This window comes from Atta colombica, unplaced genomic scaffold (genome assembly GCF_001594045.1).
Source record: "Atta colombica isolate Treedump-2 unplaced genomic scaffold, Acol1.0 scaffold21, whole genome shotgun sequence".
In the NCBI taxonomy this organism is placed as follows: domain Eukaryota; kingdom Metazoa; phylum Arthropoda; class Insecta; order Hymenoptera; family Formicidae; genus Atta; species Atta colombica.
The window spans coordinates 497,250-512,722 of NW_017259305.1; the positions used below are offsets into that span (position 1 = coordinate 497,250).

At 33.9% G+C, this 15,473-nt stretch overlaps 1 protein-coding gene across 2 annotated transcripts in view; it reads left to right on the forward strand.

Annotated features, from left to right (window-relative positions):
- The window catches only part of LOC108687612 (RNA-binding protein Musashi homolog Rbp6), a 453,571-nt gene that overhangs the window by 235,285 nt on the left and 202,813 nt on the right, over positions 1-15,473 (forward strand). For both annotated transcript variants that reach the window (XM_018193468.1, XM_018193469.1), the window contains one exon: positions 9,012-9,104. In XM_018193468.1, coding sequence (XP_018048957.1) covers positions 9,012-9,104 — 93 coding nt within the window. The remainder of the gene's footprint in view (positions 1-9,011; positions 9,105-15,473) is intronic.

Below are 15,473 nucleotides of genomic sequence, written 5' to 3' on the forward strand. Positions count from 1 at the left end.
TTTTTAATAGAAAAGAATTTTTTTGGTTATATTAAAATATTAAAATATTAAAATATTAAATTAATTCGTTTGAAGCCTTGCTACGAGATATTTAATTTATCCAATCTTGTCGTTGGAATTTCGTGAGGCGTAATACAACGATGCCCCCAACAAACAATCCCGAGGCAGATTAAAAATACGGGCGGTTTCGGACGTGGTATCGGTGTGCCGTTAAGGCTGAAAGGCTGGTCACGGATATATCGGGTGCCCGAATAAAACAAGAAGGCCTGATAATGCGCATCAAAGGCGCGGGCAGAAATAGAGAAGCGTTTAAGCCGGCGTGCACTTGTCGAGCGTCAGCGCTTTCATCTTCGCCCTCAAAGAGCAACTCGTAAACGTTTGATGCCACAGGATCAATAAATGTATCATGCGCGAGTCGAACGCATTAGTATTAGATTTCATCGAAAGAATGAAATCTTTGCCCTCTCTCTATTCAGAAAACCGCGAGGACGAAGGAGTAGTCGCAATGTCATGATATACATCGAGTCTATTAGATTTTTAGCCTTAAATGATTTTTATTATGTTTTAATGAAATAAACATACAACAATGGCAAATTGTTTGAACCTAAGTCTTTCAATATATCTATTCTCTTAAGAGCAAAAGTTCTTCACTAAACAAACGAAACTTCTTCATTAAACTAGTGACTTTTACAGATAGTGAGTGTATTTAGTCAGAATAATAATATATATAAAGAGTACATAACAGAAGCACATTTATCGCGAAGCTTGGAAAGAAATGGCTACTCCAGAAATTCTTTTATGAGAGTTCGCACCTGTTCGCGCGCATTTTTTTACGACAGTTGCTTATTTCATGATTCCGCTTGAATTTGCTGACGACGCAAACGACTTTGGAAAACTTTATTAGTTCTTACCAGTCTTGAGTTCAATTTTTATCCTAATCTTCATTCAATTTTTATTAGAATAAATTTCTCTCTTTATTTCATCAACGATTATTTAATATCTGAAAAATACAATTATATCTTAAAGAGAATGGAACTAATTTAATTAATTTCGATATTTATTTTAATAATTAATGAAATTATAATTTTTTTCTGTTAATTTTCATTTTATTTTTTTTCTTTTCCATCGATTTTTTTTATCAATAATTCCTATTGTTTACTACAATGAAGTCTATGTATGATTGTATTTTTTATGTAAAAATGAATTTTATTCTACTAAAATTGTAACACATTTGACTTATTAAATTTTTTAATAATTATTAGCAATATACAACATAATTTTTTGTTAACATTGCATTCGTGCGTTACTATTTTGTGAACATTATCTTAAATATTACGACATGAAGGCACGGAGATCTCGAAATAATCATCTAGGGTTGGAACTCCTCGAACGAAGAAGGGGTTTGGCAGATTCTGTAGTAATCCGATAAAGTCGCAACTCAAACAGTTTAAGTCAGAATAGTGGCCGAAGGGTGGTAGGTTGCGGTCGTTAAGAGGGTGTAATGGGTGGGATTTAGGATTACGAGTGCTAGTATATGTAACGTTTGGACCAGCAATTTATTAGCTCACCTTCCGTTCTTATTGAACGCTCATCGATATAATCTTATAATGGTATGCATAATTTTGCACATTAATATGTATGATTGTTTAAAGTTGAAAATATATTTTAAAGTTATTATTATACGCATCTCAATTTTAATCCATAATGTGTCTTTGAAACAGTAAGAATATACATACAAAATTATTAATTAAACAATCTGACAATTATTATGGTACAGCCACTATCAGTTATGCGGACTTTTTCCTGCACGTTCTAAAAAAAATTATAAATTCTAGTCACGAAAGTTTCGAATTCGCTTCTTTTAAATTCGCAAAATCGACGCGCAGCAACGTTGATACAAGCGAGGTGGAATTTTCGGAATATTCCCCGACCGGAAAACGTAGGATGAGGCATGCGCGTATAATTTACGTGAGAGCACGTTCTGTGGCGAGCATCTCGTGGATCGTGCTATAGTATGGGAAGCTAGAGCAAGAGTAGAGTTAGAGCAAGGTAGGGTCAGGGCTGGACAACGCGATAGCGATGCTCCGAGCTATGGAGCGACGTTGAGCGCCTTACCTACCGCTCGGTTACTGATAACCTTCCTTCCTTCCCGTGCTTCCCTTCCTCACCACCATTGTAACCTCTTTTGCTATTTATGACCGGTAACTTAAATCATGAAATGTCGCGATCGCGAGATATTGCTACAGCATAGTCGTCTCGACAAAATCCGTGTAGTAAAAAATAGACAGCTACCTTATTCGAAGCAAAAAGATTTTGCGGAAAGAGCGAAATATTATACAAATATTTGCATAGCGATTTATATATTGAATAAATAGGACGCACGGAATTACATGTATTTAGCGATAAATGTTTTTCCTTGTTTTTGCCTACGCATAAATGGTTTCGTTAAAACATAGGTAAAAATCGAGATAATTTGGTAAAAGGAAATTCAAACACATCAAAGAAGAAAAGCGAGTGATATTATCCACAATGGATGGAACTACAGTCGTCGGGTTGGCTAGGATTAATTCTTTCCGAGCGACTCAGGACGCAGGGATGGATAGCTCAGGAGATAGAAGGGTTGGAAGAAAGACTATGGATTCTGCGGCACTGGGCTAGCGGGAGAAAAAGTAGGGCGAAAGGGCGAGGGACAGGCTGGGCGAATCGGTTATCATCCCGAGGGTTGCGAGAGCTTCGTCCTGGGATTCTTCCTCGTCACTTTTTCTTCCTTCCCTCTCCCATTTTTTTTCTCTATCTCTGTGTAGCTTTCTTTTCCAACCTTATCCTCGTTCTATTTGTCCCTATGACCTCAATTCGCAACGGAATAACGGAATTATTCTGTGCTGCGCAATTTTGATCGCCTTCATCTCGGTTCGAAAATGCTTTGATGCTGTCTAGCGAACAATTAGATATTAGCGTATATTAAACTGACACGCGTGTGCTATGCGAGAAAATTACATAATAGGCATCCATAAAGCTGGTAGTACAATGACATAGTTGATGATATTGATTACAATTCATTAAGAGTTATTGACAGGAATGTCTAATGATTAATTAAAGTTTGCGGAAAATCACATCAAAGATATCAGATAAGAAAACTAATTCTTTTGTTAAAAATTTGTCTGCATTTCATTCCGTTAGATTTATGTTTTCAAATTATTATAACATTATCGATACCATATCCCATTGTCAAAGGGACAGGTGGACAAAGTAATATTTGCAATGCGTTGGAGGTTATTGATTTTAAAGTTGAGTTGATTGGCCGCTGTACTGCGATGTAATAATACAGATGGGCTATTCAACCATGGACACACGTTACCAAAAGCCATTGCGTTGCTAAATTGATAGTATACATGACGCAACGAAAAACAATAATTTATTCGCAACGACGGACGCGTGCACTATTTTATTTCTCTCTTTCGAGTCCTCTATTACGTCATGTAGCGCATTAGCACCGTTTAGCGAAATGCAAAATTTTCGTAATATTAAGCTTAATGCGATTACGTTATGTGCAACACGAAGTAATACACGACATGCATCTCGCGACGCTATCTAATAACGCGCGTGTCGGCTTTACGCGTTCACTTAAAAACCGTGCTACACTACTGGCGGATCTCGCGCGCGATCTCGGATGTTTCTCGGTTATGTAAATTTCGCGAGATGTCATTGGGACGCACGATTAAGCTCTCAAAATGATTGCGAATAGAGACGAAAGCATTTTATCGTTAAAACGCGTACGTGAAACTGCTGATTAACGTTTATTCTAATATTTTTCTTGCAACCCTTCATGTATTCAATGGAGAAGGGGAGGAGGGTGGATAAACGCGGTGGAAAACGTGGAACTGATTATGACATTTACGAATACATCGCAATAACGTGGAACGATAATGCTCGCCAGCTATAAAAGACACGCTGTCTATTGTCCTTGTCTTCTCCTATCCCTTTTTTTTTGTGAAACTGTGCGTTACCATTAAACGCGCTTTTTATTACGAATCTCATGTTTTTGCTCGTAATTTACGTTACACAATAATTTTGATTTGTCGGAGAAAGAAGTTTCTGTTTCACGAGCCAATTGTTACTATAAAATATAAAACCCGACGCGACGCTTTGCGTGATAATGATGATCTCCTGATGCATTTTTCCATTTTATTCAATTTTTGCAAATTCTGCATTTCTTTTATAAGCATAGATTTTAATGGATTACAGCGGCATGATATTTAAAATTAATATGAAACAACAATTTACATCATTACAGAATCGTATTAGACTGCAGGGCGTTAATTATAGATGAATATTAAATTTCTGCAAATAGTAAAGCGCGCGCAAGAGATAGCTCCCATCTTCCTTTCTAAAGGGCGATTTCATTTTCGTAGACGCGGAAACTTTAAAGGCGAGCCAGAAACATGTACGTGGTCGCGTATCGAGTGAGGAAAGCAAGGAGGTCGGTAAAGAGGGCTGAAGCGGCCCTCTCACTCACCTCCTCCCTCAAGCGATGAAACTATAAAGCCACTCCTAGTAAGTTGTAAAATTGTAATAGCCTTCCGGTATTTACATAATGCTACGGCGTAATAAGTGGAACTCGCCGAGTTTCCATTACTATTCTGCCGCTATCCGCACTTATCTCTGCTAACGACCCGAGGGGGTCCTGCTCTCCCCCGCGTTCTTCTCGTGACTTGTATTTTTCCACCTTATTCTTTGTCGGGCTAACCACAGCGAGAAGCGGCCCACTCCGTCGTCTGCGACTTCATCTTTTGTTCGCATCGCGCCTCTGCTCTGCTAAAATTCAACTGCTTATTCCGCTAGCAGCTATAAGTTGATTCTCTCTGTTATTCTAAGCCAAACGCACTGATTTATTAAATGCACTTAAGCGAACGATGATCGACAGCTGTGGCATCTATCTGTTTTCTATTCATATCGCATGATAATTAAAAATGCAAAAGAGAGTATTGTCTCTGTCTTGAGAAAAAAATAAACTTGCATGTATAATACTTATTTATACATGAGACAGAAGTTGACAAACAAAATTCTAAAAATTCCAAGTATTCTGATGTACATGATATTAATACTAATTAACAAAGCATTCCTTTTATTATATAGGTATGTGAATCAATAAGTAATCTTTATATCATGATATATTTGATTTTTTAGAGCAAAATTAAGGTTACTTGTTGACTCACTTATCGAATTATTTTGTTTCACTTCATTTTCGAATTTGTTAATAAAACTATTTGTCCTGTACAACAGATGGAACAATGGAAATTTTGACAGAAGTTTATCTAGTTTTCACAACAATGTGCTCATTACGCGGTTGGCAAAATGCAAAACTAGATTCGTTTGTTAGTGAAGAATATGAGGAAAGCCGAAATCCTGCTTTCATTGAAGAAGAAGAGAGAAGCTGTAGAGCAGTTTCATTGGAATAAGTGGTCTCCTTGGTTAAAAGTTCGCCTTCTTCCATCGTTTCTCTCCATACCTTGTCCATTCATGATAACATCCTTCTTTATTCCTGAGTACTTTTCTCCCTCTTTCTCTTTGCTATTTTCTCCTTGCTATGAGCTTCTCACCGACGAAATCGAGGCGAATCGTTTATTTAATTTTCGAGAGATCCTGCCATTTTATTTTTATTCTCAGGACTTTATACACTTCGTTGATTAACCCACCTCGCGAAAGAAACCTACCTCTCTCATTCCCTTTTAGACAAGGAACGAAGAAAGCTGCGAGTTTGCATGGGATTTTGAAGAAGGGTTAGAGATGGAGAACGAAAGCGAGGAAGGTTCAGGAGTGGGGCAGGGTGGAAGGACTTGCGTCCTCCTGAGGGTTTGCGTTACTCACCGGATATAGAGATGTCTAAGCCCAGCCATCACTGAAATTGCCAGAGTTTACCTCTTCCGCTCTTTCCGCTGCGCTCCATCTTACCTCCTCTCTCATCTTTCTTTCTACTCTGATCGTGCTTTCCTTTTCTCAGCATGGAACTTCCGCCCGTAAAATGTTCGACTCCTGCCTTTCATTCCCCGGCTCGTTCGCCCGCGGCTTTATTACAATGCGATTGTATTATCAAGATTTCAAGACTAAAAGTATCGGTCTTTCTCTGAGCTCTTCTCCTTTCAACTTCCTTAAGCTTCTCATATTAATCTACCTTGTCGGAGCTGATTTCACGAAGGAAAATCGATGAATTCTCTTTATCAAATTATTTCACAATGTTTATCCGAATATTAATGACTGTATTATATAGTTCAATCATTATGCTACTGTTTTTATTTTACTTGATCCATCAGGTGGATATGTAAATAAATTCTTCTTCAAACTTTTATTTATGCAAATATATTCACACGCATGCGTGCGCCATGTAAACACGCAAAAACGTATAAATGAAACGTATAATTCATTAAATAAAGAAATAAAAATGAGGCATTTTAAATATTTATTATGTAAATAAATGGTGAAAATATTTCTTCTAATTTTTATATCCTTCGTATAACATGATATCTTTACAACATGGTTCGTTCTAGCATGAACAGAGAATTGAGATCTTGGTGAAATGACTAAAGGATAGATATATTCAAGAATTATTATTAGTAGATAAAAAGGCAGATTGAAGCATTTGGTTGAAATTAGTATGTAAATCATCATAGCTCAAAGAATAATAATACAAATGAGAATTTTGAAGTTTAAAATTTTATTCTAAAAAATATATAAAAAGACATAAACTTAGCCGAACAATTGAAATTTTATTTTTGAATGTGAACTCTTGCATTGAAAAAAGTGCTAAAAAAGAAAGTTTCACAAATATTTAGCTCCATGAAATTTACAAAGTCCTTAAAAAAGTAAGGGAATAAAAATTACAGATGTTTTTGAAAAAATCAAACATTAAAAGTTAAACGTTTCAGACACATCAAGAGATGAAGACATTTTATAACCAAGAAAACACTATCTTGAGTTTAATTAATATAATGATGAAGAAGAAAACTATTTTGCGAGTGTTATTTAATCTTAATTTGGTATACATATAATACGTTAGATTAATTATTATTATTTTTTAATAAGTATTCCTCAGAGTTATAAAAATAGAATAATGTATATTTATAATTTTAGTTTTTGTGACACTGTTGTATTATAGTTCTTAGTTTTATCAATATGATTTTGATTTTTCAATACGGCATTTTTTCTATAAGAACTCAGTGGAACCTACATATAATATAATAACCTTCAAATTATAAAATATAGTAATTATTTTTAAACTTTATGATTTAGGTATTTCTTGGCACAAAATAGCATTCTTTTAAATCATAGTCAAAGTAGATTTGAGTTATTGAGATCTAACTTTACCGTAGGTGTTATACGAAGGATACATGTACATGTGTGTATCTTAAAAATTCATTAGAAAATTTTTATTGGAACACCTAAATCATAGTTTAAAAATGATTATACTAAATGCTATAACTATATGCTATATTTGAATTTATTATAATTTGAATAATAGAGTTGAATATAGATTCCTTTAGATTCCTATAAAAGACAGTCTCGAAAAAGACAGTTCTGTTGAAGTATCTAAAAGTTTAGCTAAGTCTAAAATTTAAAAATTTATTATTTTTTGTTGAAAACATCAAAATAATAATATAAAACGTTCAAACTGATTGCTAAAATGTCAAAGCTTTTCATAGCATTGTTCATTATGCTCGAGCTTCTATATTTTAATTATTTTAATAGTCTATTTTAATAGTCAATAAAATTATTTCAGATCTGTATATATTTATCTAAATTTTTACTTTTGCAAAATTATTTTTTACAAAAATATCATGTCGCACGAACATTTTCATTGAAAATTTTTATTTCTTGGTATATTCTATTGCTTCATCATTAAATATGATGTGTGTGTATATATGCGATCGATTACGGTTCTTAAATATTGATCGAATTTCTCGTGATCTCCATTTCTAATTCATTGATTATATTATCATACCTCACTGATATCCGCCGTAGTTCCCGAGTTGCGTGGGTAGTAACGTTCAATATCTGACGGGAGACGCAAGGAATATCGGAGATCGAAGATGTCAAGTTCGTATGCGGTTTGTAATTGTATCAGTTGCATGATAGCGGATTCGGATTCGCTGTGAACAACTTTAAAAGACCGAGCGTTGCTTGTCCCAATATTGCATACTTCTTCGCGCTTCTTTTGATTCACAACACGCACATTCAATATGAATCTGCGATAAACAAGCGCTTAGTAATATTTCTTCCGATTTTGACCCTGACCTTTAACGCGTCTTTTTCAGGTTTCATTCTTTAATTCTGATCTGATAATTTCTGATAACACTCTCTCCTTCCACTTTTCTCCTCTTTCTTCTTTATAAAGTTCTCAATCGACAAAAAGAGAAAATCTTATATATTCTTTTTCGTATTTTCTAAATTTTATGAAAACATGAGTGTTTTTTCCTTCGTGTTTATGTATTGATATGTTATATTGAAGCGTAAGTTCGGCTGTTAATAATGCACCTGTGTCGATTATTTACGACTTTTCTGTCGCTAACCAGACAGGTATGGAATATGAAAGACTAAAAGCAAGAACATCGCTAGTGGAGGAGTTTACCTGGAAATGTCATAGTACATCGAGACACAAATCATCTGTATTTGATAAATTCTTTATCAATTTCTTTAGTGTACGATCATATTGCGTTGAAAATTTTATTTCCATTCCTGGAACATTGTTAATCGTGTTACTGCTTATTTTTTATCTATTTTTCGAAAAGAAACGAACTGTATCATCTTAAAATAAGAAATAAAATATTAGGATTTATAATTAAACCTATAAAAACAAATATTCGCAAGGGCAAGTAAGAGTAAAAAAAATATTTAGTGTGTAATAATTACAGTAACAAATGTATTCACTCCTTTATTACATATGTAAAAATTGATTGTATTATCTTAATTAAAAAAAAAAAAATCATTTTAAGTTCCCCTTTTTTGTTATTTTATAGATGGTGACAAGGACAAAGAAGATCTTCGTCGGGGGATTATCGGCGCCAACGACGCTGGAGGACGTCAAAAATTACTTCGAACAATTCGGTCCGGTAAGTATAAAAATTTACGACATTATTACATTGTCTCTCATTGTAAAATTAAAATTGTTAAACCCGACTTTGTTTAACCTTTACTACACACCTTTGGATTATTCGCGCATTTCTTTTTTTTTTGAAATACTAAGAGCACCTGATCAAATACTGATCAAATACTCTTTTTTATTCCTAAAAAAAGTTTGGCATTTAGAAAACAAGTTTTGTGCGTTGCCGGCTTCAATTTGTGCATATCTTCTAACTAAAATAACTCCGAAGTTCATCTTTGGATCACAAATGACTCATCGTGTGTATAGAGTGTACATTTTTATAACTAAAAAAATTTTATTTTTTTCTTTATTTTCAACTAATTCTCGTTTGTATCGCGAGAATATTTTGCGAATTATTAAAAAAAGGATTTAATCCTAGAACAACATATATATATTAACTTTTAATAAACACATTGATTTTTTTTTTATACTTTTGTGATAAATATATTATATATTACCTGTATTGTCTCTAATGTTATAAAAAAACATTTTCCTAACAAATTATAAGTCTTTTTAACACAATAGCAATAATAAAATGTATTGCTTAAAATGCAATATATTTTCAATTTATGACTATTCATGCATATTAAAAAAACATCATTTTCAGGTTTTCTAAATAACTAAATTTTTTGGACTGCCGATACTTGAACTATTTTTTCCTTTGTAGTTTGGAATGTTAACTTTAAGATATTAAAATATATTTTTCTTTAAATATTTTTTATTTCAAAGTTTAACATTTTTGTTTCAGAGTTTAACATTTTTGTTTCAGAGTTTTACATTTTTGTACGAAAAAGTGCATTTTTCTCATTTTATTAATTATATTTAGTTATAATAATTTATATACATTCATATTATATATATTTTTGTTATAAATACAACTTTACAAATACTTTCTAAAGATGTCAAAATATACATAAAAATCGTTTAATAATTTTTATTTACTTGTAAAAGTGATGAAAATTAATCCAGAACACGAATGACCGAACGTGTATAGTAAGGATGCCCAAAATTGATGTGTGTACTATTTAATAAAAATATCGCGCAAATATAAAAAAAAGACGAATAATTTTTTGAAAGACGAATAAATTGCATTTTTAAGTAATATAACATTTTTATAAAATTTTAAATGTATCACGTATATATTTAATACACGTATATAATTAGCAACGTTAAAGTCTAATAAGAAATTTTCCAAGAAATCTTTTTATAAGGTGTCATATATATTAAAGCCATATTTACCATTATTTATATATAATATATTGTTTCAAATTTGTAAAATATTCCATATAAAATTGATTGTGTATCAGTATTATGTAACATATCGCTACTTTCTGCTGCAACGTGAACAATATCATTGACTATCATTTTAGTTGGTTACATTATCGATGTATCGCACATCCTCACCATTTCCTCTCGTGTCGCAAAATCGAGCGGCACTGTCGACGACTGTGATTCATGGGATTTACATTGTTTAGTACTTTTGCATATTTTATTGGCCATTTCGCGCGGAACGCTATTGATTTTTGGACGAACAAGTGCACTCATTTCCATTTACACGACGTCAACGGCGCGCGACGACAATTCTGCCTCGCTGCAGTTCCCATGAATTTTGATCGTTATGGCTCATAACAGTGATATCGAGGTATCGCTATTTGGATTGTTTCAAAATGCGTGACATAATATTATTCACGTGCGAATGATTTCATTTGCTTTGGTTGCCTAACTTGTTCATGGATTACAGAAAGTTAAGCTTTGTTAATCTAATAATCATGAAATTGTATATTTAACTTTTGTTTTGTCTTTCATAAATTAAAGATTATTTGACATATATATCGTATAAAATGGTTTAAAAAATTAAAGCTACAATATATTTGTAAAATATTTTTATTTTAAGGTATCTAGTTCAATTAGCATGAAATTTATCGAATTTGTCATATTTCTTGAATTTTTTTTTCTATGAATTAATTTCTTGATAATTAATGTCAAACTATGTCAATATCATAAATTCTTTTCAATAATATTCTTTTCGATAATAGTAAGACAATTACGTGGTTAGCAATTGAGACCTCTCCCCCCCCCTCTCTCTCTCTCTCTCTCTCTCTCTCTCTCTCTCTCTCTCTCTTTAAGACAAAAATTTCGGTTAATTAGCTTTTATTGATCCTTGAAAAATTTTCGAACATATTATTACGCGGGTTTCTTCATCTCGGTTACGATGATACATCGAGTTTGGACAGCTGGCAAATAAAATACATGTGCGATTTTTGATTCCAATTCCGGCGCGATTGTTCTAAACGGCTTGTTATAAGGAAGTAAATGATTCTAATAAGCAGAATAAAATAATAATTAATAAGTTGGAAATTTTTAGTTATCTCTTTCGAATTAAAATTATATCGTAAAATTAATAGAATCGTTATAGCTCTAAAATAAAATTATTACCGCTTTAACCATTTTAGTTAAATAACGAGAATTATTATCGACAAGCCAATTATTTTACACTAATATGTTTATTTTTATTGTTCTTTATTATTGTTGTTCTCTTATGAGTGATATATTTATAATTTATAAATAGACAATAAAAGTCTAAAAAAATGTTTTTCTTCAGTATCTATAAATAAGTTCTTACAATATGTGATATTATATAATTGAAAAATGAAATGATAAATATGATAGTAGAAATAATTGTGAAATACTATCATTTTTTGAATGTGTTTAAATTACAAATAATATAATAGCAAGTAAATTTTGCTGATACTTTGATCTGTAATCATAATTCGGATTATTTTAATACAATAAAAACAAGTACCACGCATGAAGATTACGATAATGTCTTTCTATTACGGTGAATCCAATTCCTTGTCACGGTCAAACGTACATACTGCGCGGAACACTAAAGTCTGCAATGGAGCAATCGTCGATGCCGCTTATCATCGACGACAGAGGGATCGAGATAGGAGGGAAATTCGGCATCACCGAATGGTCGCATAATAAGACGGTCCCGGGTCGTCCGTTGCAGATGCAGCCGGCGGATATAGAAATTTATTGGAAAACTTGGTCGATCCCAGCCGGCAGAGAATATATGCCTGGCCCTCAGGTGACACAACGTGGTTCCGAAGGATTGAGGGTAGTAGAGTAGGGTCGGCGGAAAGAAGAGAGAAAAGGAAAGGAAGTCGGACTCACGACACATTTGTTCACGACTCGTAGCACGAACTAGAAGCCTAGAAATGGAGTTGAGATATCAGAGCTCGCTGCTATCTTTATCTTGAAACCTACCCCTAATTCTACCCCTTTTTTTTCTCTCCCTTTCTTTTCTTGCTTCGTCTCTCTTGTTCTTTACCGAAAGTCCTCCATTCGGCTTTGAATGTAGAGTTTCCGGCTCGTAGCGGCTGGACTTCTCCGTTCTATGTGTGTGACCCACATTAGAGATACCATCGGACGCGAACGCGCGCGCTGGCGGACGTACATGACGCCATTTCGGAATTCGACTCCTACATACGATGCACATACGTAGGTACACACAAGTTCATGTCCACGCCCACGTACATCCTCCAACGATGAGCGTACACGATCGTGCTGTGCGCACACTTGGACGACTTTCGCAAGCCCAACAAAAGTGAAGGACGGAAATTTAGAACAGCACCATTTGCAAAGTATGATCAGAATACGTTTTCTCTGCACGATAAAGTACAGGCTGATTTTATTACTGTTTTACCAAGCTTTCGCGTTTGATAATGCTTGATGTGCTCGTATCATATCACGCCAAAAATTACCATTTGCGTGTTTTATAAATTTGATAACAGCCTAAAAAGCTTCTGTTTTTTTAGTACAGCTACCAATATTGACGATCTAGGGCGAGTTTGCGATCGTGGGTCTGTAAAATATGTTCATGCCTGAAACATAAACACACAAGTGTGAGGAAAGTCCTGCTGTAACTTGTATCGCGCGTCTCGTCGGTCTCATCGAGTCAGTTCGATGCTCCATCTCATCAATATCTATCTGATTTTACTTTTGCTCCGTAAAAGCACGAGAGAGGAGAGGGAATGCTAAAGCGGGAAAGTCCTGTCGATGAAATAGCTAGACCGCGAGGCAACTGATAAAGCTAATAGCATTAACGGGAAATGCGTTACACTCATTTGTTCTGGCTTATGAAACTTTTTAGGAACAACTTTTATTTTAACACTCGTACAACGTATTTATGGTTGAGAGATTCGTGTATATTTTTGATGTTCTTATTTATTAGTTCTATTTTAAATAAATTGTTTAAATATATTGTTTAAATATATTTTAACATTTTTTTTTACACATTCAGTGAATTTTTTATCTCTCGATTAATTAAAGTCTTAATTTCATTAAATTATATTCGGAAACATTATCCGCGAAAATAAACCTACCATTGAACATCTTTTATTTTTAAAACAGCGATTTTTTAATAATAAAGTTAAAAATGTACGCTTATTTTATAACAAAATGAAAAAATTATAAGAAAATTATTTCTATATTATACATGAAAATTATAATACAAAAAGATTGGCGGTGATTTAGAACCTAGATCAAAAATTACTAATAAGAAATAGATATGTTTATAAAATGTAATTAAGATAAAAAAAAAGAAATTCTTATGTAAATTATAAAATTATTAAATATATATTAATCTTATTGAATTATTTAATGTATATAATATTTTTATACGGAAAATATGAATTTCGAATCCCAGTTATTTTTTGCAGAAATTGTACACCTGATACATCTTTAAATATGCGAGATTTTTAGAAGTTTTGATTCTAATGTTAGATAATATAGGAATTTTAATAAGTAGAATCAATCTTAGCAGAGCAATTAGATTGTTTGCTTCTAAGAAGATTGTTTGACTTTTATCGCTCTAATTCTTGTTTATTTAACATCTTCACACAACCTTAACATAGATTTTATTCCAAGGTAAATTTAACTAAATAAAAGATTTCTTCACTATTACAAACTAGTTTACGTATGCTGGTATATTAACAAATATTTACGTGACAGGGACTCGCTGTCGTAGAATTGAGAAAGAATCGAGTATAATAGTTAGCATGAATGCAAATCTCGGTCCAATATACATAAATTGGCGACGAGCCCTGCCTTCCTCCGTCCCTCGTCCAAGGCCGGTCGCGTATCGCAGACCGCCGCCAGCACGCGATTTAAAACTTAGATGAGGCCGTCCGGCGACGTTACCTGAAAAATGAATGGATCCCCGAAGAGAGCGAGAGCTTAATTGCGCTCGCTCTCAACCTTCTCCTCTCTCTCTTTCTTTCCTTCTTCCTTCATCGGCAGCCGAAGAGCCGGAAACGAGGGTGAATGAAGAGCGGTAAGAAAGTATAAGGGAGAGAGCAATGGCGCGGTGGTTACCGATGGAAGGCCAGACTTTTTTTTGGCGCTGTACTTAACGATCGACTTGAAATTAAGAAATTAAGAATTAATATAAACCTTGGAATTAGTCAGGCTTGTTTCTTTTCGCTGGCAACGACCGTCGCATTTAATTCTCACGCTAAGGGACGAATTTTCCGCGGGAATGACCGTTCATTGATCCGCCGCCGATGAAGTTTGCTCGTTGAGATATCGAGGAGTGCCCGATAATCACTGCACCCTTGTGATCACGAATGACAGTCCTGAGAGCTCTTTGATAGCTATTCTATTTTGAAGGTGTAAAATAATGTGCTTTTCTAGTTGTTTGTCGTGTTAACTTTATCATTTTAACAAAATTAAACGTGGTTATATTAAGCATCGAAAGCTTTCGCGAATTAAAGTCGCGCGCGACCTTTTCTTATATGCTTACATAATAAAATTCAATAGTAATCGTTTAAAAATGATATTTTCTGTTATGTCGATTTATATATTCTAGAAGTTGTAAATTTTATTTTCAAAAATATTGACAGCAAACGAAATAAAAAATGACAACTTTCAAATTGACTAAATTCGATTAATTGATTAATGTTCTTTCAAAATAAATGTAATGAGAGAGCAATATTTCGTGTGTAGTGACGTTTTTGTTCAATTATATTCAATTATCGCCCGAACTGCAAGTCCGATCAAGACCACCAAAATTCACGGCAAAAATAAACAATTTCGCATTCTATGCTCGCTCGCATTTCTCTCGCCGACTTCTATATTCGTCGGTAAATAATATTTCCAACATTCGAATATTCTCGTTTTGTTCCTTTTCGCGTAGAATATTACCGCAGTCTACAATACATCACTTGCAATCGCGCGCACGCTTCCAATATTCGTTCGCCGTTTCGTTTTCACCTGTAGAACACGAGACGAGCGAACGGGAGGGGGCGGACATAGGGCGAGTGGTTGGCGCAGG